The sequence below is a fragment of the Narcine bancroftii genome, chromosome 13 (assembly GCF_036971445.1).
Source record: "Narcine bancroftii isolate sNarBan1 chromosome 13, sNarBan1.hap1, whole genome shotgun sequence".
Lineage (NCBI taxonomy): Eukaryota > Metazoa > Chordata > Chondrichthyes > Torpediniformes > Narcinidae > Narcine > Narcine bancroftii.
The window spans coordinates 16332355-16354547 of NC_091481.1; the positions used below are offsets into that span (position 1 = coordinate 16332355).

The following is a 22193-nucleotide window of genomic DNA, read 5'->3' on the forward strand; positions in this document are numbered from 1 at the left end:
TTGCTTCCCCACAGTGGAAGAGAGGAATGTGCATTGTTGAAAACACATATACTCAACTAAAGTGAAAGACCTGCAAGTACTGAATCACTGTAAAGTTTTTTGGGGGTGGATTCTTGACTGTGAGAAAGGAGGAGCTAAAATGTTGTATTAGAATCTTGCAAATGTTAATGACAGCAATTGCAGGAAATACTCAGATCAGCAATGGTTTTATTAAATGTCTATTTATGTTAGACAAGTTGGAATTACATTCCCATCACATTCTCCCAACAATTTAACATTTTATGCCATTGTTAAGTGGTATTTCCATGCTACCAACACTGCTTTCATGCTTTCTGATAAAAAATTGTCCCAAACCCTTAGACGTTAGATAACCAAAGTTTTATGAATAATTGATGTTAAATTGGTTTATGTCACCTGGGTGGGAACAAGGCCAAAATATTTGTGTAATGCAAGAAAAAGAGTAAATTTTCTGCTTCCTGAATACAAGATGGCTTAATGTCAACAAAGATTGGATGAAGGTATCAGGCCCAAAACATTGGTTATCTTTTATTTCCTAGTAGCAGGATACCTGGCATTGCCTGGGAAATAAAATACTGTTGTTGACTACAGGATGAAACAATACTTCCAAAGTTTCATGGTAATTCTGCATAAATACAGTATATCTTTTCTGTTACCTTCTGCCTGCTTTTTGTTTGTCTGGAGGCCTAAGCACTGAGGCAGGCCTGGTGTTGCTGTTGTTTCCCACCACTTGCCCCTTGCCTGTCTGGAGGCCTGAACACTGAAATGGCCGAATCACTGCTGTTCTGTTTCCTGCTCTTTGTATGTCTGGAAGCATCAATAGCGAGGCGAGACTAACGTTCCTCTGCTGTCTCTTGGTTTTTCCTTTGTCTAACTCTACAGGCTTGTGAAGAGCTCCTGCCAATGTTGCTTTGCTTTTATGGGCCCATATTGAATTGGGTTTGGTTTCTGAATGTACATTGATGCGCAATACTGTAATTAATTGAGGTGTCCCTGGTGCAAGTTCAATTTTTTAAAACTTTATATGACCTTAAAGATTAAATTAAATGTGGTCATGACATTCAGCATCAAATGTTACCACAATTATAGTAAACAGTTAAGTCAGTGCTAGTAAATACTTGTATAATAAACAGTGATGCAAGTCAGAGCAAGCTGGTCAAAAAACATTTTTGAACTTTATATGACCTTAAAGGTTAAATTCAATGTGGTCATGACATGCAGCATCAAATGCTACCACGACTGAACCTCCTTGGTCATTTCTAGATTGCTCCATATTGATTTGCATGGAGAACAGACAAACAAACATGAACATGCACAAATATACATTAGATTCATGGCCTTTTCAGATTCTCTGCCATATTTGTGTATAGGTATTGGATTTGGATTCAGTCTAATGCTTTCAGATCACTGGTGTTAATGTTTGCAGTCAAAGTTTGCGCTGAGAGTTGACTGTTATTGAAGAGATCTGTGGTCTCAAAAGGGGACCAGACAAAAATAATTGTATGAGGGTGGAACAAGATTATTGATATTTTCCAGTTGTTTTGCCGATTCTAAGTTCAATAAGCTTTTTATTTGGTCTTAATTCCATCTCCCTAAGATGTTACTGAAGTAGGATTGCAGTTACACAAATACCCTCTATCTAATATGTCTTCATATGGCTCTAATTTGCAGCTAAATTTGATTGTCTTTCCCTTTTCTTTCAGGTATTGCTTACAATCTGGTCAGGAGTCCTGGCAATACTTTCCTCTTCCAAAGTGTAAAGATTGAGCAGGCTAGGTCTGTGCTCATTGGTGTTTAAAAGAATCAAAGGCAACCTTTTAGAAATGTGCAACAATCCTTGTAAGTGAATCGAATGCTACATTGAATAAATTGGAAGGAAAGGGATTTTGTAGAAAATTATAGAACATTACTGCACTGAGCAGGTGCTTCAGCCCACGATGTTTTGCTCACCTTTATAAATGTACTCCACAAACTTCCTCATCCCCATAAACCCTCAATTTTCTTGCATCAATTTGGCTAAGAATCTTTTAAATATCATTATTGTAACACCCATCTCCAACACCCCAGGCAAAGCATTCCAGGCATCCACAAATCGTGTTTAAAAAAAAAAACCCTGATGTCTCCCCTAAACTTTGCTCCCCTCGTACAAGATGTCCTCTGGTGTTTGCTACTCTTGTCCTGGGAAAAAGGTGCTGGCTGTACACCCTATTTATTGCCTATCATAATCTTGTCAAGCTTTATTTAAATCACTTCTCGTCCTTCTTTTCTCCAAAGAGAAAAGCCCTATCCTTTTTAACACCTCATAAGACAAGTTCTCTAATCCAGGCAACATTCTGGTAAATATCTGCACCCTCCCTGTTAGTTTCCATGCCTTCCTGAAATGAGTCAACCAGAACTGAACACAATATGCCAATTGTGGTCTAACCAGAGTTTTATAGAACTGCAACATTAATTCACCACTCTTGAATTCAACCCCCTGGCTAATGAATGCCAACATAGCACAAGCATTTAACTATGCTATCAAACTGCACAGCAACCTTGAGAGATCAATGGATTTGGACTCCAAGGTCCCTCTTTTAAGAATCCTGCCATTAACCATGAACTCTGCCTTTCAGTTTGACCTTCCAAAATTCATCACTTCACACTGCTCTGGACTGACCATGATCTCTCATCCTGGGAAAATGGTGCTGGCTGTCCACCCTCTCATAATCTTGTAATCTCTAATAAGAAGTCACCTCTCATCATCCTTTGCTCCAAAGAGAAAAGCCCTAGCTATGCTTTTGGCCATGATCTGGTTGAATGGTGAGCAAACTGAATGGCTGCCTAACCTCTTAGTGTTCAAATAGTCCTTCAGTCCAGATAATGTTGGTTGAGTTATTGAAGATGCATTTTGTATGATTTATGTAGTACTCCAAATCAAAATATAATTGAATGTGAGATGGAAAAACGTGTGGATCTCATATTACTGAAATTAGTGCAAGTCCACTCATCTTAAGTCTTGTTATAGGCCAAACTGAAAATTTTAAAATGGGAGATTGAAAAACAGGAAGCACTTACAAATTATAAAATTTCTCTGGAAGTTGTAGCAAGTATTTGAAAACAAGAAATTAGTGGCATTTTTATATCTTACCTAATCCAAAACTTAAATTTTAGGGAGGAACTGTTTTTTTTTATATAAATGTGTCCTAATGTTATGTTTGTCTTTGAATGAGATGTATTTTTCCATGAGTGCCAATTCTCAAAACTGGCCTGTAGGAAGTGTTTATGCTCCAGACAAGCATTCTCCCAATGTGATGACCAATTAGTTCTTTTTACTTCCTTCATGAATCAGCTTGCAATTATTGGTGCATATTAAATAGTTGATTCTGTTTATCAAGCACATCTTTTTCCAACTTAAGGATGTTTGTTTCTGAGAAAAATGGAGCGTGTAGCATAATTTATTATTTTAAAAGTAGAAATGTATGCAGTTAAGTGTTTGGCAACACTGTAGATTTACTTACACTGAAATAACTTGCTTACTAAAGTTTGCAAATAAAATTAGTATGGATAAGCTGTTAACTTAATATTGCTCCCTTTCCTTAAATTGGATAACTTCTAAATTTGATGCAAGTATTCCTGTTCTCCCATCTCCTTTTCTGCCACTTGCAACATGTTTGATTTCTCACCTTTTTCCGAGATCCGATGGTCATGAACCAGGTTAACGATTTCCCCAATCGGGAGCTGCTGCCTGACTTCAACATTTCCTGGGTTATGTCTTTATTTCATGTTTTAAGTGGCTTTGGCTCAATCAAAGCCTAAAAGTTACACTCAGCAGGAGTTTTATAATCAAAGCATTTTCCATTAAACTTTTAAATTAAAAGAAAATATGTACTGTTGTTAACCGGTCCGCTTTATGTTTTCACCGCAGCCTGTTAAAAGAAGAACAGGCGTGGTGCAACCGATCATGTATTAATTTACAAAGTCTTTATATTTAAAAAAAACACTCCTTTTTACTTAAACTACCACGTTAACTTTACAGGATGCATTGGGGAAATAGAAGTGATGCTATTTGCAGTTCCGAAGAGTTATTTTGATTTAAAAGTCTTGATTAAACAATAATTTCCCTCTGCCTTGTCATACAAGCAGCAATTGCCTCGCCAAATCAGAAGTATTGAAAATGCCTGTCTTTCTGGTCTTATTTCGGATTTATCATAGTCGCTTTTTGTTGGCTGGGCTGTTCGAGCTAGTTCAAGTCATCGCCGCATGTTGGAGCAGGCACTGGCAATTTTTGTAAAAACACGAACGCACTGATCAGTCTTGTCTCATGGAATAGATATTGTACCCCAAATCGACCACCGCTCCAATGAGCAAGAACCAAAGAGGAATCAGAAGGAAGCTGAGCTTGAGGTGCACGAACTGCTCCAACCGGGCGCACACCGCCAGCTGGAAGCCGAGTTTAAAGAGCAGAGCGCACAAGTGCCAAACCTCCGGCCTGAGGTGGGTGCCATTTCTGCCGTCGCCTGACTTGCACCTTCCTATTACCTTGACGATCAACAGGATGAAAAGGATAGCATCAAAAATCCAGAGCGGGATGAAGATGAGGAACCAGTTCCAAGGAGCTTTATCGTCCAGTTTCAGCACCAAAACAATGAGGAAAAGTAGAGTGAAGAGCCAGGTCATCAGAACCCTTTGCGCCAGTGACATTCTCATCGAAGGTGAGCGGAGCGCTGGCTGGCAGCTCGAAATGTTGCAAGCCACTCTGCCGAAGGGAATGCGTTGTGGTTGCAAGTTGCATTTCAGGGCGATCTCTGCTCCGTCCCTTCCTTGACGTTAACCGCCGTTATCTCGGCTTAATCCCTGATGGAGGCACCTGAGCCCATCACCTCGAAGCACGCCGGAGTGCTCACTCAGGTCATCCTTTGGCTACATTACAAATACGCCGTGCGAAGCCCATTCGGGTAAACGGCCAGCGATCCCTGCTCTCCGTCCGTCCCCCCACCCCCAGCGAGCGGGGCGAACCTTGAGCTCACGCGTGTGCCTCACTCCATTTCCGAAGGCTTCTTCCAGGCTGCGGCTCCTTTTGCTTCCCCCATGCTGTCAAAGAGCAATTCGTAGTCCTTTCATCACGCCGAAGCCCCGCCGGTGCTGTGATCTGATTCGTGCTTTTCTATCGCGGGTCACCAATGTATCCAGTTCGAATTGCGAGTCGTATTGTCAATCATCAATATGACTCACTTCCGGGTTCGCGCCCCCCCCCCCCCCCACGACGGGCTGAAATCGATTCGTATGTGCCGTTATGCAAAAGCTTCTGCATTAATTCCCACAGCTTCAGTCCCAGTCATTTCACGCCCCCAAAATATATGTCATCCCTTAATGAGAAGATGTTTCGAGGTCTGCAGACCGTGGCCACCGGAACAGAGGGCTGGTGAAAAACATACTGAATTGTTTGGCAACCATATTATAAAATCTTGTGGCTGGCTCACACGTTTCTTCAAGTGGAAGGGCTGCAGTGGATAAGATGGCTCCGATCATGAGACCCATATGAAAACTCAGCTGTGGACTGGGCAGAAATTGAAATCCTACACCACCAATCTAAACACCCCTCAATAGGCTCCTCCCTTGCATCTTGAAAACAAGTGCTAACGTTAGAATAAATTGATGCTTTATCATTTAACCTCGTGTTGTAACTAAAGGATGGGAATATGATTACTCCCGAGCTACCTTGACTGGGTAAACACCGCGAGGGAAAAATATTTTAAAAAGTTAGAAATGAATTTGGAAAATGTCGCTTTCACCTGAATAATAAATGCAAAACAAATTCCAGTCGATAATGGTAACATTTTTCCAATTTTGAATGCACTGGGATGATTGTGTTCAGTTGATAACACTGAACAGCAAAGATTTTGCCTCTTGAATACTAATGGATTTTGGAATTTGAAATTTTCCTATCACGTACTGTATTTTAGAGGTAACCTATTTTTGTGATTTTTCTGCCATATTGTCAGTCCACTTCAAGCAGACGTGCAGTATGTCATTGAAAATTCAATTTCTGCATTCGCACTTGGACTTCTTCCCTGCTGATCTTGGTGCGGTCGGGGACTGTTCCGACCGAGACCAGCAGCAATAGAAATTCATCAAGACGATGCTATCTTCAAAACAGTAATTTTTATTAATAACACTTCTGACAACCCCACTATGTGCAAATGTGTGGCAAGTCCCAAAACCATTACAGTTTAGGCACGATTGCAAAAAATAATACATTTTTAAAGTCCAGTCAGTTTTGTGGTGACACTCAGATTCTTTAAATTGTTGCTCAAAAGTAATTATGGAGTAGGTGGGAGGTCTCAGACTTTCGAAACTTACAAAATTCTTGTGGTGTTTTCAGAGAATTGCTTCTTCACACGAATGATTTTTCTCTCTTGCATGGAGGTGACTATGTGTTTCACACAATGATTTCATGAAGGAACCATCACAATGGATATGATCCAGAAACAAGAATGGTCTTGCTTTCTTTTACCCAGAATTGGGTCAGTTACAAGTGGCTATTTAAAATGCCACCACAGCTCTGCTCTCTCTCTCCTCCCCTCCCTCTCTCCCAAGGGAAGCAACAAAGTGGCCATCCTTTCTGAAGCCACTGCAATTCTGTGTTCCTCCCTTAACAAAGAGAACACAAGCAATTTTTTTCCTCACAGAATTTTACAGCATTTTTTACTTCAGATGTTTCTTTGGTGCAATATTAACATGCAGCTTTTTGGAGTGTCAAAATCACATGGCATCACTGCTGTCTTTGAAGTTTCTTCAAACCACTTCAAAAGTATGAATCGTGAACAAAGGACTCCGGCCTATCTGTGCAGGTCATTCAAGCAAGAACTTACTTGTTTGAACAGATTATCAAGCAAATGCCTGCTTGTTTGACTAAGTGTCTTTCCTGAGTGTTTAAAGTTCCTCTCTCCCAAAAGTTTTAAGAGAAAAAGCTTACAGACTGTCTGCACAGCTCAACCAGCAGAAGGCTGTGTATACACATGTGCTTCTCCTCAGCAAACACTGTTGTTCCAGCAATTGAATGAACCATTGCTCTTTTCCAGACACTGTGTGTCTGAAAATGGCTTCTGTGTGTGTGTGTGTGTGTGTGTGTGTAATCATATGTTTGTGTCCAATCAGAATTTCTAATATAGAAATATCTAACACAGAAGGAGACCAATTAGGTTATTGTGTCAAAGCTGGCTAAAATTGAGCTACATATTACCTCATTCCAGCCTTTGGTCTGTGACAGTAAATTATAGAATGCCAAGTACCTATTCTGCCAATTTTCAAAACTTTCAGCCTCAGGTTTCTATGGTTGAAATGTCACTCATGGCTGATCTTTCCATCTGTTGCGTTGAATCTGCATTCTTGAGTTTTTGATCCCTGCAGGTTACATAGATCCTTCCTCTTTAGTTTACTTTGGCCTGTCATTTAACCTATTAAATAACCTCCTGGTTTTCATTGTTATAAAGTAAACAACGCGTCAGTCTCGTTATCAAAATTGTCCACACCTGGCCATGTGTTGATAATTTTTGAACCATTTCTCGAGCTTTCATGTATTTCCAGTTATGTCAAAATGTTGTAGGTTAATTGAGTGTAATTGGACAGTACATGGGCAGAAATGGCCTGTAACTGTGCTGTCTGTCTAACAAAAATGTATTCTAGCCTAATTGGTGTTTATGGAGTTCTAGTGCGATCTTCTGAGTCATATATATTCCAGGCCTAAGGCAATAAAACCAGTTTACCTCTTGTGTCTTAATATCTTCAGGAATCTGTGTTCCTGTCCTCTTAAGTTCTCTCTTTTCCTCAACAACATTTGATTTCCTAACATTTATTTCTTCCTTATGTAAGAAACAGAATTACCTTCACAGAATTTGCTCCAGACAAAAATTGAGAACAAAGAACATTTATTATACAACAATGCAAAGTTGGGTGCTTCCCCTTACCCTGGGAATACACACACACACTGGGGCTCACCCAACTTTTATAGAGTTCATTTCAGTGTAGAGGTACCTCCCCCCCCCAAACATTCTTCTGCCTCCTGGATAAGTTTGGCATTAGGCAATCCTGTCTGCCTACGTGCTGTTTCTGTGAACTTGGAGGACCAGGGGGTATCCTGTCTATGTCCCATCATGTCATTGTCCTTATTCACCTGCCTTTGTCCTTATTCACACCTTCCCAACCCTCAGGGCTTACTAACTCTTATATGCAGAACTTGCTACTTCTGTCTAAGGCTTACTAATTACATATGAGGAACTTGCTGACTCTCTCTAAGGCTAGAAGACCCTATCTTATTCAGACTAATTTTACTTTCTACCCTTATCCTATTCATACTGGTTTTATTCATTACACATATATCCATACTAGCTTTCTTCATCTCTCATATTTTCATATTACTCATCTCTCGCACTTGCTTTTGTGAAATGCATTACCTCACAGTTCTCTTGTTATAATTCAGTTTGCCTCTTTTCTGTCCACCTGACCAATCCATTGTTATATTTCTATGTCTTTCAATATTTTTTTTTAGAAATATAGCACAGTAACAGGCCCTTTTGGCCCACAAGCCCTTGCTGCCCAATAACATTGGAATTTGTTCTTCATGATCAGTCTATAAAAACATAAGAAATAGGGGCAGGAGTGGGGCCTGAGGCCCGTCAAGTCTGCTCCACCATTCAGTAAGGTCATGGCTGATCTGTGGACTCTGCTCCAACTTTTTCCTAGAACTCTTAATTCCCCTAACCCTGTCTTAAATATATTTAATGAGTCAGCCTCTACTGGGCAGAGAATTCCACAGATTCACTACTCTCTGGGAAAAACCGTTCTTCATCTCTGTCCTAAATCTACTCCCCTAAATCTTGAGGCTATGTCTAACTTAAAACAACATTCCTGCCTCTATCTTATCTATATCCCTTTCATAGTTCTATATTTCTCTAAGCACCTGAAAGCCATCTTTTTGTGATTCATGCACAAGCACTACTAAGACCCTCTCCACATCAGCATGCTGTAGTCTTTCACCATTTTAAGTAATAATCTGATCTATTTTCCTTCACTTTATTAGAGGTTTCAATACATTTATTATAGTCCACATTACAATTTAGACATATAGCATGGTCACAGGTCATTTCGGCCCACGAGTCCATGTCACCCAATTTACACCCCATTAACCTACATCCCCCGTACATTTTGCAATCTCTGAAAGGTTCAACTTGCCCTCATCAAATTCAGACTGGAAAAAATGCACACCTTCAAATGCATGAGTGTTTTGACACATTGGTACATTTAGGAATTCATTGAGCAGTTAAGAATGCTACATTCCCTCTTTCTGTGTTGCTACACTATGGTTACAAGGAGGTGTTAAAACATATCGTAGGATGAGATTGTAAATCAAGGTGTGAGAAGTTATTGCTTTCTTTACACTCTTCCCCTATGGCTAGCATGACAAAGCGATGTAAGTGTATGCATTTTGTTGATACATTTTTCCAATACAGAGATATATCAAAACATTACAGGCATGACAATCCTATTATTTCCATAGTCTATTAATTATTGCAAGCAGACAAACAAAACAACCAGCACAAGGTATCTGCCTGCTGGAAATTCACATCTTCATAAAAGGTGGCTGCTCTGCTACGCACTTAGATGACTTTTTTTTCAATCAAATGTGATTAGGTATAGGAAATAAAACTGGCCTTGTCAGTGACATCCAAGTGCTGAAAAATATAAAACATTTTCTTTATTTGGTCTCTACCAACAATTAAATAAAAGTACAAACTAATATTTCTTTAATTAAACTGAAGATTCTTAAAGGTGAAATGTCAGGTGAGAGTTTCTTATCACGTCATAAGAATGTTGAGATGCACTGAAATTCTTGCTACAGCTACACTGGTACATTAAATATAATAAAAGTATGAATAAAATAACTGCACATGAGAAAAAATATAGAAGGAACATATAAAGGGACTTTATATGATTTTAAGCAAAAATTGCTTGAAAAACAATACATTGATAATGTATAAACTATGCTGATTAAGAATGTCAAGACTCCATAAAACATCTTTTTAATAATGATCAGATAGTCTGCAAAAAATGGCACCTTTGGCAGTGTAGTACTGTAGTGCCAGCCTGGGTGAACCTTACAAGCCCATCCAATGAATTCATAAAATTCACTTGGGCAAAAGTGAGCTGAGATTCTGCTCACAGAAGTGAGCATTGATTCCTGCTGTATCTGTCTCATCTCAGCCTGTCATCATATTGCTTTTGCCCAAAATCAATTCCCAATCCATGGCTGCATGTTCAGCCCATGAGCTGTAACTTTAACTAATTTGTCAAAAGCCTTCTGAAAATTCAAGTCCCCACATCAACTGGTTCTCCTCTATTCCACAAGTCAAATCCCCAAAGAGCTGCAGCATATTAAAGTGTGACTTTCCTTTTGACGTTCATATTGGCTGCTCATTTTTATTATTCATTAGCAGGATACTTGGCATTGCCCAAGAAATAAAACGCACAGTTGTCGACTCCATGGTTGAAACAAAATATTCAAAAAATCTTCAGGGTTATTTTGCATAAATATACCTTTTCTGTTTCCTGCTGCCTGATTCTTTTTGTCTGGAGGCCTGAGCACTGAGGCAGGCCTGGTGTTGCTGTTCTATTTCCTGCTGCCAGCCCTTTGCCTGTCTGGAGGCCTGAGCACTGAGGCAGGCGTATCATTGCTGTTCATTTTCCTGCTACCTGCAAGCATCAACGGTGAGGCGAGACTGATTTTCCTCTGCTGGATTTTCCTTTGTCTAACTACAAGTTTATGAAGAGCTTCTGCTAATGTTGCTTCACTTTTTTGGGCCCATATTGAACTGGGTTTGGATTCTGAATTTACATTGATGCACAAGCACTGTAACTAATTAAGGTGTACCTGGTGCAAGTTCAATTTTTTTTTGAACCTCATATGACCTTAAAGGTTAAATTCAATGTGGTCATGACATTCAGCATCAAATGTTACCATAATAATAGTAAACCATAATGCAAGTCAGTGCAAGCTGGTCAAAAAACACTTTTGAATTCCATATGACCTTAAAGGTTAAATTCAATGAAACCTAATGTGGTCATGACATTCAACCACAAATGTTACCCCTACTGAACCACCTTGGACATTTCTAGATTGATCCATATTGATTTGCATGGAGAGCAGACATACATGCATAAATATGTTAGATTGCAAGGTTTTCTGTTCTTGCATTCATCATGAGAGTTTCCAGCATCTTCCTAACCATTGATGTTGGTTCATATCAGTACTTCCCTGGTTTTGGTCTTCCTGTTTTCCTAAACCGTGGAATCGCATTGGCTTACCCCAATCTGCTACTGTTGCTGTCGGAGAGCAGCAGCAACCATCAAGTATCCACTCCACTCAGCACGCGCTCTGCCTTCCATAGGGACCGGTCCTTCTGTTACTCCCTCATCCACTCATCCCTCCCCATTATGCTGGTGTGCCCTCTTTCCCTTATTCCCTTTTTTTTACCTCCTGCCTTTGGCACTGTGCTTCTCCCCTTGCCCTCTACACACCCCTCCCTCCCCAATCATTTTGATTGGGCACCTGCCGATATTTTTCTATACCTCGATGAAGGGCTCAAGCCTGAAACATTCATTATGTATCTTTGCTATATTTTTCGATCTGCTAAGTTTCTCCAGCATTTGTTTTTACTTCAACCACAGTATCTGAAGACTTTCTTGTTTGACTACACACTCTGTTCTTATTGTTGCAATCAGGAAAGAGGTACAGGTGCCACAAGGTTCAAGAACAGGTACTACCCCTCCACCCTCAGACTCCTCAACAATCAATTCAAAGGAGGTGTGGCAGCACACCACTAGGCAGGCAAACCGGCCCTGCTTGTAATCCATGCGGCGGGGCAGCCGGCCAAAATGGTGCTGTCAGGGGTTTCCCCTTCCTCTCAGCACAGGGCTCAGAAGCCCGTGCTGGGGGACCACGTGACGCCTGGGTGACATCACCGCCCCCAGCGCAGTTCTTAGCCAGGTCCAGGCTGGGAGTATAAGTCCAGCTCAACAGCCTGCAATAAATCAGTTCTGCTCACTGAGCTCAACCCGTCTGGTTGTGTGTTCTCTCAGTAGCAATGTAGCTGCCGCTACAAAGGACTAATTTAAGGACTCTTAGCTTTGCACTTTATTGTTTGATTTTTCTCTCTTTATTGCACAGTAGGATTGTTTACATTTCTTTATTTGCATCTGTACATTGTATACGGTATTTCTGCACTACCAATAAGTGGTCATTCTGCCTCACCTGCAGGGAAAAAATCTCAGGGTTCTATGTGATGTACTCTTAACAGTACATCTGAAATCAATCCACTGGAGCAATTGCAGAATTTACAGGACCATTGGAGCATCCACCATCTCTGATGCCATCTCTTTCAAAACTCTTGTGATACACTTGGTCCTTGTGATTCATCAGCTTTCAATGTCAAAAATTCCTCTCATACTATTTTTTGACAAATAGTAGGTTACTTCAATCACCTAAAATTAGAGGCTTCAATAGTTCAGTGGTTAGAGAATTGGTTTTGTAAACCAGGCCTAGCAAGTTCATTCGTTGCTGGAGCTTTTTTTCTTTTTCTTTCTAAAATATTTTTATTTATTTTGATAAAGAACACATACAATCAAAAGGGTAAAATTCAGTAAGATTATGTGGCCACTTACATAAACTAAATAAACAGTAACAGTTAAGAATGGAAGTAATTGAGGACAGTTCTAGTAAATCAACGGATTTTAAATTATTTGAGAAGAACTTTGTTGTTAACTGTAGAGCGAGAGGACAATGTAGCACAGTCAACAGATTACACAAGTGCTGAAACCCCATTGAGTGGCTGAAATGGAGGAATGCAAATAGAACCAGTAGATGGCAAGGATCTTGCAATATAGTTGGAATGGATGAAAATGGGGATGAAGAGTTTTTAAGTGATAATACCTGTAGTGGACAAGAGAGGAAAAGAAGGAGGCAATAGGACAGGGGTGACTTGCTTAGTGTAAGAGCCATCTTCAGATGTTTGAGAGCCGCAAGACATATATAACCATTTACGGAGCGGAAACAGGCCATGTTGGCCTTTCGAGTCTGCACCGGTTCATGAAAAAATATTACATACACGTTTTTACTCTTACATTTTTGAAACAAAATGTGATATAAATATTAAGAAATGCATGTATATAACAATAATTATTCATGTATATAGTTTTTAAACTGTTAATTTGTATTAGTTTCAGTAATCAAAGTACACATACTGTATATACTTGTACTATAGTTGAATTTTGTGGACCAATTTGTAGGGTAAAATTTAGGAGACTGACTATTACACACACTACCTTTGACGCGGTAAGTACCTGCGTCGATTGGAGTATTGGGAGCTCAGATGTGCAGGTGGATGGCTAGGACCGAGTGGTAAGTCTGTGGTCTGGGCTTTGGGAGCTCAGGTGGGCAGCCGGTCGGGGTCTAGGCGAGAGAAGGCGGTGGGGCGTCAAGAGCTCTGGTGGGTGGGTAGCAGGGCCTAGGCGAGAGTCCGCAGTCCGTGCGTCAGGCGGCCAGGGCATTGAGAGCTCTAGTGGGCAGGTGGCTAGGCCTAGGCAAGTTTCTATGGTCGGGTGTCGGGAGCTCGGGGGGGGTGAGGCCTTGGTGAGAATCTGTGGTTGGGGCGTCAGGCTCTGGAGGGCAGGCGGACTGGATCACACTTGCATCCCACTAATTTCACTGCTCATAACACAGCCACACATGCCACAATCACTGAAACTACCATTGTGAGCACCAGCTCATATGATTCCTATCTCAGCCAACATAATTCCACGAGCCACGCTTTATATGTCAAAGACCCACATGTGGTTCATGAGCCGCAGTTTGGCCACCCCACAATAGAGGCTGAGAGGCAGTCGTTTATAGTGTCAGATCATGAGTCCCAGGTGCAAGAGTCGGGTGATCAGGTGTTTGAGAATAAAGTCAAGGGAACCATTATTAGGGATAAACAAAAAATGATGGAACGTTCAGACTCCCAATCATCTTCAATCTGAGGCATTAACACTTTTTTTCCACAGATGGTGTGTACATTTTCTGTTTTTGTTTCCAGAAATGATCAGCATATGCAGTGTTTTTTTTTAACTTTCATCTGTTAGGATTGATGACTTACACATATTGGTGATATTGCTGCCTTCAACAAAGGATGTTCTGTTTATAGATCCACCTGCCTTTTTCCTATGTTAGTACAACACAGATAGAACCAGAAACAGTACCTTGCTGAATTGAAAGGTAATGATAAAAGGGAAATACTTTAAGTAAATATGCAAAAATTCTGAGCGCTGAAAGGAATTGCATATCATACTCGCCTGCAAATGCAGTTTGGTATTCTACAATATGTTAATAAAGTTGCACTATTTCATAATTGGAGCCAGCCATTAATCTTCATCAGGTGCTATTTTACATATCTCTGAGATGCGAGGGAAGAGAGGAAAGAAATTAAAAATAGGTTAACAGATTAGTAGAGGAAATCTTCTGAGAGGTAGAGGAATAATGAGCAGGTGGTATCAATTTTATCTAGAAAGAATGGGTGAACAAGCCAAGTTAAAAGCAATTATTAAGGGGATGGTAAGGGGAATGTGGGTATGTTTAAAGATTTAGACGCTGTCGATTTTAAAAAAAATTGGTTATCTTTGACCTCCAGAATACTTTTAGAAAATCAACAGTTTTTTTGATAAATGAGACCTGGTTGAGGTTGATTTAATGTTTCTGGTTAGGTCAACCAACCTGATGTGCTCAGCTTCTTACAGGTAGGAAGAATATTTTGATTATTTAGACTCAGAATTTATTGTCAAGAACATGTCACAAAATTTGTTGTTTTGTAGAGCACCACAGTGCAAACATTTCTACAAACCACCTTTAAATAAAAATAGTGCAAGAAAAAGTCAGTAAGACTCTGCCTATGATTCATTGTACATTCAGGAATCTGATGGTAGAGGGGAAGAGGCCGTCCTTGTGTTGCTGAGTGCTCGTCTCCAGACTTCTGAACCTTTTTCCCAATGGTAGTAGATTGAAGAGGGAATGGCCTGGGTGGTGGGAGTCCTTGAGGATGGAGGTTGCTTTCGATAGACACTGCTTCTATCTTATTTATTTTTAGCACTCAGAATTTTTGCATATTTACTTAAAGTATTTCCCTTTTTTCATTACCTTTCAAATCCGCCCATGTTGGGACCTAAATTTCTCCTCCCAGCATTTGCCCATTATTGAGATTTAAGAAGCTCTCTATGAGCAAGGCTGTGATTTACCCTAGCTCCAGTAATTATCTTCTCAATTTTCTGATAATGTGTGGTTGGAGAAGATAATTGGATTATTTACTTTGACTTATTTTAAATGAATAGGATGAGGTTGGACAAATAATAATTTTGTGATAATTTAATTGATATAATGAAAATAGTTTTACTTACTATTAAAACATAGAAATATTATGTAGACCTTATAGAAATTAATCCGTACTTTGGCCCAGACTGACCCTGTCATTTTTTTATGTGGGACATGAGTCTTCACTCCCATCTAATTCATCTGTTCTTTCCATGTTTTGTTCTAACCATTCTGTTAATTTTTCCCTCATGCACTTATCCTGGTTCCCTCTCAATGCTTCAATTTCTGCACTTGATATTGCATCCAATGCTGAATAACCAATCTGGTATGTTTACTCGTGTCTTTTGGGCATGAATGTACAATGTTCTGACTCAAATGGACAAGAATGTTACCACTGAGCCAAGGCTATTGCCTGAAATGGAGAAGCATGCTAGGATGAAATTTATGTATGAGAAATGCCAATGTGAATGCAGAGATTTTGAAAAGAATTCTCTGTAAAAGGGTAAGGAATTGTGTGGTGGTACACCACCGGCCTACTGCAGGGGGCAACCTCTGTACCTGCAGGAGTGTACCACCGGCCTACTACAGTGGGCAACCTCTGTACCTGCAGGAGTGTAAGGGGACAGGACCACACCTGTCAATCGGTCGGCCTGAAGGGATCAAGCCAAGACCCACCTGTCAATCACACTCTGGGATTATAAGCCTGCGCCGGCCTCCAAGAGTTGCTACAGCCACAGCCAGCCTGGCTCCGTGGAAATCTTTGTGGATTAAAGCCTTTTGTATAGTCTTTATCTTTGTGTGTGTCTGATTCTGGCTAACAGTGCACCAGAATTTAATCCACAATGTTTTCCCATGGTGGCTATGGAAAGCTCCTGTGCACAGGGAGCCTCGAAGTCGACCCACGCCACCTGGAAGCCCAGACACGCTTCGAGATCTGGCAGCACGTGGTCAAGGCAATCATCGAGGCACACGAGGGCGACATCCTGGACTCCGATCGGAAGAGGTTGGTCCTACTCCAGTCAAAGCTGGGTCCCTGTGCCTTCCAGGTAACCAAAGGCTGTTCCACGTACAAGAGCACAATGGACACTCTCGAGAACTTGTAAAAGACCCCCATGAATGTGTTCTGTGCAAGGTACTTCCTTAACACCTGAGCCCAGCAACCCGGGAAGACGGCTGAGTATTACCTGGGACACTTGCGAGAGTTGACCTGACCGTGTCTGGCTGAACCCGGGGTAGGTATAGAGGAGGTCGAGAGGCTGATCTGGGTCGCCTTCATCCGAGGGCTACACTCGAGGGCCATCCAGCAGAAGCTGCCGGAAGACAACATCTATGCCCTAACCAGGACTGTGGAAGTGGTCCAAACCCTGGAAGCAGCAGCCCTGCATGTCGAAGCCTTCGATTCCAGGTTCCCCCAGGCTCCTTCATGGCCCTCTCACACTGCAGCTGCAGCCCCAGGCTGAGCTAGGGAGGAGAACATCGCTGCGGCAGGTGCCCGGCACCCCTGTAAGTACTGTGGGTCCTGGTGTGGGTCAGATCGATGATCACACCAAAATTGCCCAGTATTGTTCCTGATGTGGCAAGAAAGGCCACTTTGCAAAAGTGTGCCTCTCTAAACCAGCCGGCAGCTCAGTGGCCCTCTATGATTTCCCCACCTCCCCCGCAGACCCCCCCCACATGCACGTGCCGGGCAGCACCATTGTCTCTGCGATGACTTCCCCCTTTTCGACTTCAACTGTGCAACATCTGGCCCCGCCAGCGACCATAACAGCATGTGCCCTGAGCATCTGCACCCTGCCCCTGCCCTCGCCGGCGCCGCTCACTGAGAACTACAGCGATGTCACTTCCAGCTCATGGCGTGACGTCACTTCCAGCTGATGTAACCATGTCACTGCAGCCGGCCATGATGACATCACTTCCCCCGGCGCAGTGGACACGGCTGGGGAAGGAGGCCAGCCACGCAGCAGCCCCTCCCCCCCCACGTGCGCCCGACACGGAGGGCCCCAATGACGTTGAAAATTATATGGTCAACACGGGCGATGACCAGGCCGCCCTACCGATGCTCCCCACACCCCCAGAAGCCATCAGCTACCGCACGCTGCACCTCAGACTGATGTCGACGTGGTCAACACGAGCGATGACCAGGCCGTCCTATCGACGCTCCCCATCCCTCTGGATAGCGATGACTCCAACTCCGAGACGGTCCTGGCCGCCACCACACTGACCAGGGACATCCCCCACGATCTTAGGTGCTCGATGATGGACGTGCAAGTCAACGGGCAGGTAACAAAGTGCCTGTTGGACAGTGGCAGCACCGAGAGCTTCATTCACCAGAGCGTGGCCCACTCCCTAAGGTTAAAGGTCCACCCCACCACCTGCTCAATCGCCCTCGCCGCCAAGGATGAGACTGTTGGTACTCTCGGGCGCTGCTCGGTCAATATAACAGGGAGGGGGGGAGACCTACACAGGATTCAGGCTCCTGGTCATGCCCAAACTCTGCACATCACTCCTCCTGGGCCTGGATTTCCAGTGCCACCTGCAGAGTGTCACCCTTGCCTTTGGGGGGCCCCAACCTCCACAGCACAGCACGCCAACCTACCAGCCCCGGCCAACCTATGGCCTCTCCGCACAGCGCATCACCCCACTGGCGCTCTTTCCACATCTTGCACTAGGCTGCAAGCTGATCGCCACCAGAAGTAGGCGTTATTGTGCCGCAGACAGGACTTCATCAAGGCGGAGGTGCGACAACTCCTGGCGGAAGGCGTTATTAGAGCCCAGTAACAGCCTTTGGAGAGCCCAAGTCCTGGTGGTCAAAGGGGGAAATAAGCTGAGGATGGTCGTGGATTACAGCCAGGCCATTAATTGGTACACCCAGCTGGATGGCTACCCCCTGCCGAGGATCGCCATCATGGTCAATGAGATTGCCCGCTATCAGGTTTTTTCCATGATTGACCTGAAGTCGACGTATCACCAAATCCCTATCCACCCGAAGGACAAGCCCTACACCGCCTTTGAGGTGGATGGGCGCCTATACTAGTTCTGTCGGGTTCCTTTTGGCGTCACGGACGGGGTCTCCTTCTTCCAGTGGGAGATGAATCGCGTGGTAGACCGGCAGAAGCTGAAGCCGACGTTCCCATATCTGGATAACGTCACTATCTGCAGCCGTGACCAGCAGGACCGCGATCCTATCCTGGAAAAATTCCTCCAGACAGCCACAGAGCTGAACCTCACTTACAATAAGGAGAAGTGTGTGTTCTGCACCACCTGCCTCGCTATCCTGGGGTACATCGTGGCCCATGGAGTCCTTGGCCCAGATCCAGAAAGGATGCACCCATTAATGGAGTTACCCTTCCTCCCATGCTAAAGGCCCTCTGCAGGTTCCTGGGCCTGTTCTCTTATTATTCGCAGTGGGTCCCTCGCTTCTTGGACAAGGTCCGCCCACTGGCCCAAGCCACAACTTTTCCCCTCCCACCTGAGGTGGAGGCAGCCTTCACCCGCATCAGGCAAGACATCATGGATGCCACGATGCAGGCTGTGGATGAGGACTCCTCCTTCCGGGTGGAGAGCAATGCCTTGCTGCTACCCTCAACCAAAGGTGGTGCCCCGTCGCCGCCTTCTCCAGGACCCTTCATGGCTCCGAGCTCGGGCACTCCGCCATTGAAAAGTAGGCCCAGGCCGTAGCAAAAAAATGTATTATGTCAACCTGGAAATTGGAAGATAATTTGAAAATACAACAATGGTATATAGAAATGAATAAATGTATTCCATTAGGAAAAATAACATATAGTTTAAGAAATAATATTGAAATATTCGAACAAGTATGGGAGCCTTACATTAAATACAATAGCGAAAACCTACCGGGAACAAACATTACCTAAGTTGATGGAAGGAGAAGAAAAGAAAAGAATGGACTCAGTAGAATTTCTGGTGTATTTTTGTTGAATGACAACATTGTCTGACTGGCTTAATGCAACCTAGATTGTATACCTAAAATGGATGAGAGGGGGGGGTGGGGGGGGTGGGGGGGTGGCTTGGGAGGAGGGAGGGGGGGGAGAAAAAGTCACTGTATATGTGTGAAAAAGAAAAAGTGTATATCATGGCTAACGTGATTTATGGTGTGAAAAATAAAAAATTTAAAAAAAAAAAGAAAAGTAGGCCCAGGCGATTGTGGAAGCAGTCCGCAACTGGTGCCACTACCTGGCCAGCAGGAGATTCACACTTCTCACAGACCAGCGGGCCGTGGCATTCATGTTTAACACTACCCACGAGAGCAAGAGAGCAAGATCAAGAACGACAAGATCCTGTGCTGGAGAGTCGAGCTGGCAACCTTCAGCTACAACATTCAGTACCGCCCCGGGAAGTTTAATGACTCCCCTGATGCCTTCTCTTGCACCTGCTTGTCTATGCATGACGACAAGTTGCAGGCATTGCATGAGTCCCTCTGCCATTCGGTCGTCACCCGGTTGTACCATTTCGTTAAGTCCCAAAATCTGCTGTACACCATCAGGGATGTCAGGGACATAACCGAGGCCTGTTGGGTCTGTGCGGAGTGTAAACAGTTGAGGAAACTACATTCTTTTTTTAAATTTTTTTATTTTTCACACTATAAACCACATTGACCAAGATACATACAGGCATTTTTCCTCTTAAACATATACAGTGTCATTTTCTCCCCCTTTTTCCCCCTCCCTTCCCTCCCTCCCTCACTCCCTTCCCCATTTATTTAAAGTTCAATCCATAAGATACACCACACCCGCCAAACAATGTTGTCACTTAATAAAAATAAACAAGAAATTTTACTGAGTCAGTTCTTTTCGTTATTTTCTCCTTCTGTTATTTTAGGTGGTGGAAGTCCACGGTAGGATTTCTCTATTGTGTTTCAATGTATGGCTCCCATATTTGTTCGAATATTGTAATGTTATTTCTTAAATTATATGTTATTTTTTCTAATGGAAATCATTTATTCATTTCTATATACCATTGTTGTATTCTCAAGTTGTCTTCTAATTTTCAGGTTGACATAATACATTTTTTTGCTACAGCTAGGGCTATCATAACAAATCTTTTTTGTGCTCCATCCAAATCGAGTCCAAATTCTTTGTTTCTTATATTACTTATGAGGAAGATCTCTGGGTTTTTTGGTATATTGCTTTTTGTGATTTTATTTAATATCTGGCTTAGATCTTCCCAAAATTTTTCCACTTTTTCACATTCCAAATTGCATGAATTGTTGTTCCCGTTTCCTTTTTGCAGCAAAAACATCTGTCTGATACTGTTGGGTCCCATTTATTTAACTTTTGAGGTGTGATGTATAGCCTGTGTATCCAGTTATATTGTATCATGCGTAACCTCGTGTTTATTGTATTTCTCATAGTTCCGGAGCATAGCTTCTCCCATGTTTCATTCTTTATCTTTATATTTAGATCTTGTTCCCATTTTTGTTTAGGTTTACCGTTTGTTTCCTCGTTCTCCTTTTCTTGCAGTTTGATGTACATGTTTGTTACAATTTTTTAAATTATCATTGTGTCTGTAATCACATATTCAAAATTGTTTCCTTCTGGTAACCTCAGACTAGGAAACTACATTCTTGTATATAAAATAATTACCTTTATACTTTTTGTTCCTTTTTATTACTCTATCTAAGCCCTATGTGGTCCAGGTATGGCTGCCAGACCTTTACAAAATGTCATATTTATTCCTTATGTGATTTTTTTTTCCATAGGTTCATTTCCATATGTTAAGATCTGTTAGTAGTATACTAGCTTTGCATTTTCGCAATTCAGATTTTTGCTTCATAATTAATAGCTTTATATTTAACATCTACAAGATGTTAAATATAAGGCCGTATTTCGCATCAGGATACCTATAAGAGGCAGTGTCTTAAGAAAGTGCCCTCTATCCTCAAGGACCCCCAATACCCAGGCCATGTCCTTTTCAGTCTGCAACCATTGGGGAGAAAGGTACAGGAGTCTGAAGATGAGCACTCGGCGGCACAAGACAACTTCTTTCACATTGCCATCAGATTCCTGAATGAAGAGAGTTTTTCTTGCACTATTTTATTAATTTTGTTGGTGGTTTATAGAAATGTTTGCTCTGAGACGCTGGTGCAAAACAACGGCTTCATGACATGTTTATGACAATAAATTCTGATTCTGAATATTCCTCCTGTATTAATATGGAATATTGTGTGTACCCAATTAATTGGCTGCTTTTAAATGCAAAGATATTTTTTAATGATTAGCAGCAATTATTTTGAAGCTGTTGGGCAGCTTTTGCTTGTTTTCCAGGGCATTGTAAGTAACACATTAAGTCATTGACCAATGTATAAAATAATCAGTTATGTAATTCTCTATAGTTTCATAAGAACAATAAATTAGGAGCACATTTAGGAAATTCTAAATCAAAATGGGGTGCTGCCCTCTTCTTCAATATTCTTCCTTCCACCACTAGCTCAGAGGTGGGGATGTTTGCAATTCTTTTCACAACTCCTCAGCAAATAAAATAGAATACACCCAAACGCAACAAGAGCTTGACAACATTCAGCTGTCTTGACAAAGAGTCTTTGACCCTTGTTTCTTTTTCTGCTGCTCCATCTGCTATTTGTCCCCAGGAACTAACTCTGATTGGCGACGATGTGTTGTGACTGTTGTGTAGCAAGTGAAGACATTAGCTTTCTTCTGCTATCCAGAAATCTCTAATGGGAAATGTATGATGGAACAAAGAGGAAAAAAAAATGTTGATGCATGCATTGCTTTGTGCATTCTATTTTCACATCTTGAAAACTGTAATGTGTTTATATTCA

The 22193-nt window shown here is 42.1% G+C and overlaps 2 protein-coding genes across 2 annotated transcripts in view; one reads left to right on the top strand and one right to left on the bottom strand.

Annotated features, from left to right (window-relative positions):
* Positions 1-187: 187 nt before the first annotated feature.
* LOC138748486 (transmembrane protein 60-like) lies at positions 188-5225 on the bottom strand. The gene has a single exon (XM_069908773.1). The coding sequence runs from the start codon at positions 4705-4707 to the stop codon at positions 4309-4311; it is 399 nt and encodes a 132-aa protein (XP_069764874.1). The 5' UTR covers positions 4708-5225; the 3' UTR covers positions 188-4308.
* LOC138748484 (protein PHTF2-like) overlaps positions 1777-22193 on the top strand; it is a 105093-nt gene continuing 84676 nt past the window's right edge. The window contains exon 1 of the mRNA XM_069908770.1: positions 1777-1857. The gene's annotated coding sequence lies outside the window, so the exon portion shown is untranslated. The remainder of the gene's footprint in view (positions 1858-22193) is intronic.

Bases quoted from the DNA above. Each gene is read 5' to 3' on its own strand.
- LOC138748486 (XM_069908773.1), bottom strand. From the start codon at position 4,707: ATGAGAATGTCACTGGCGCAAAGGGTTCTGATGACCTGGCTCTTCACT.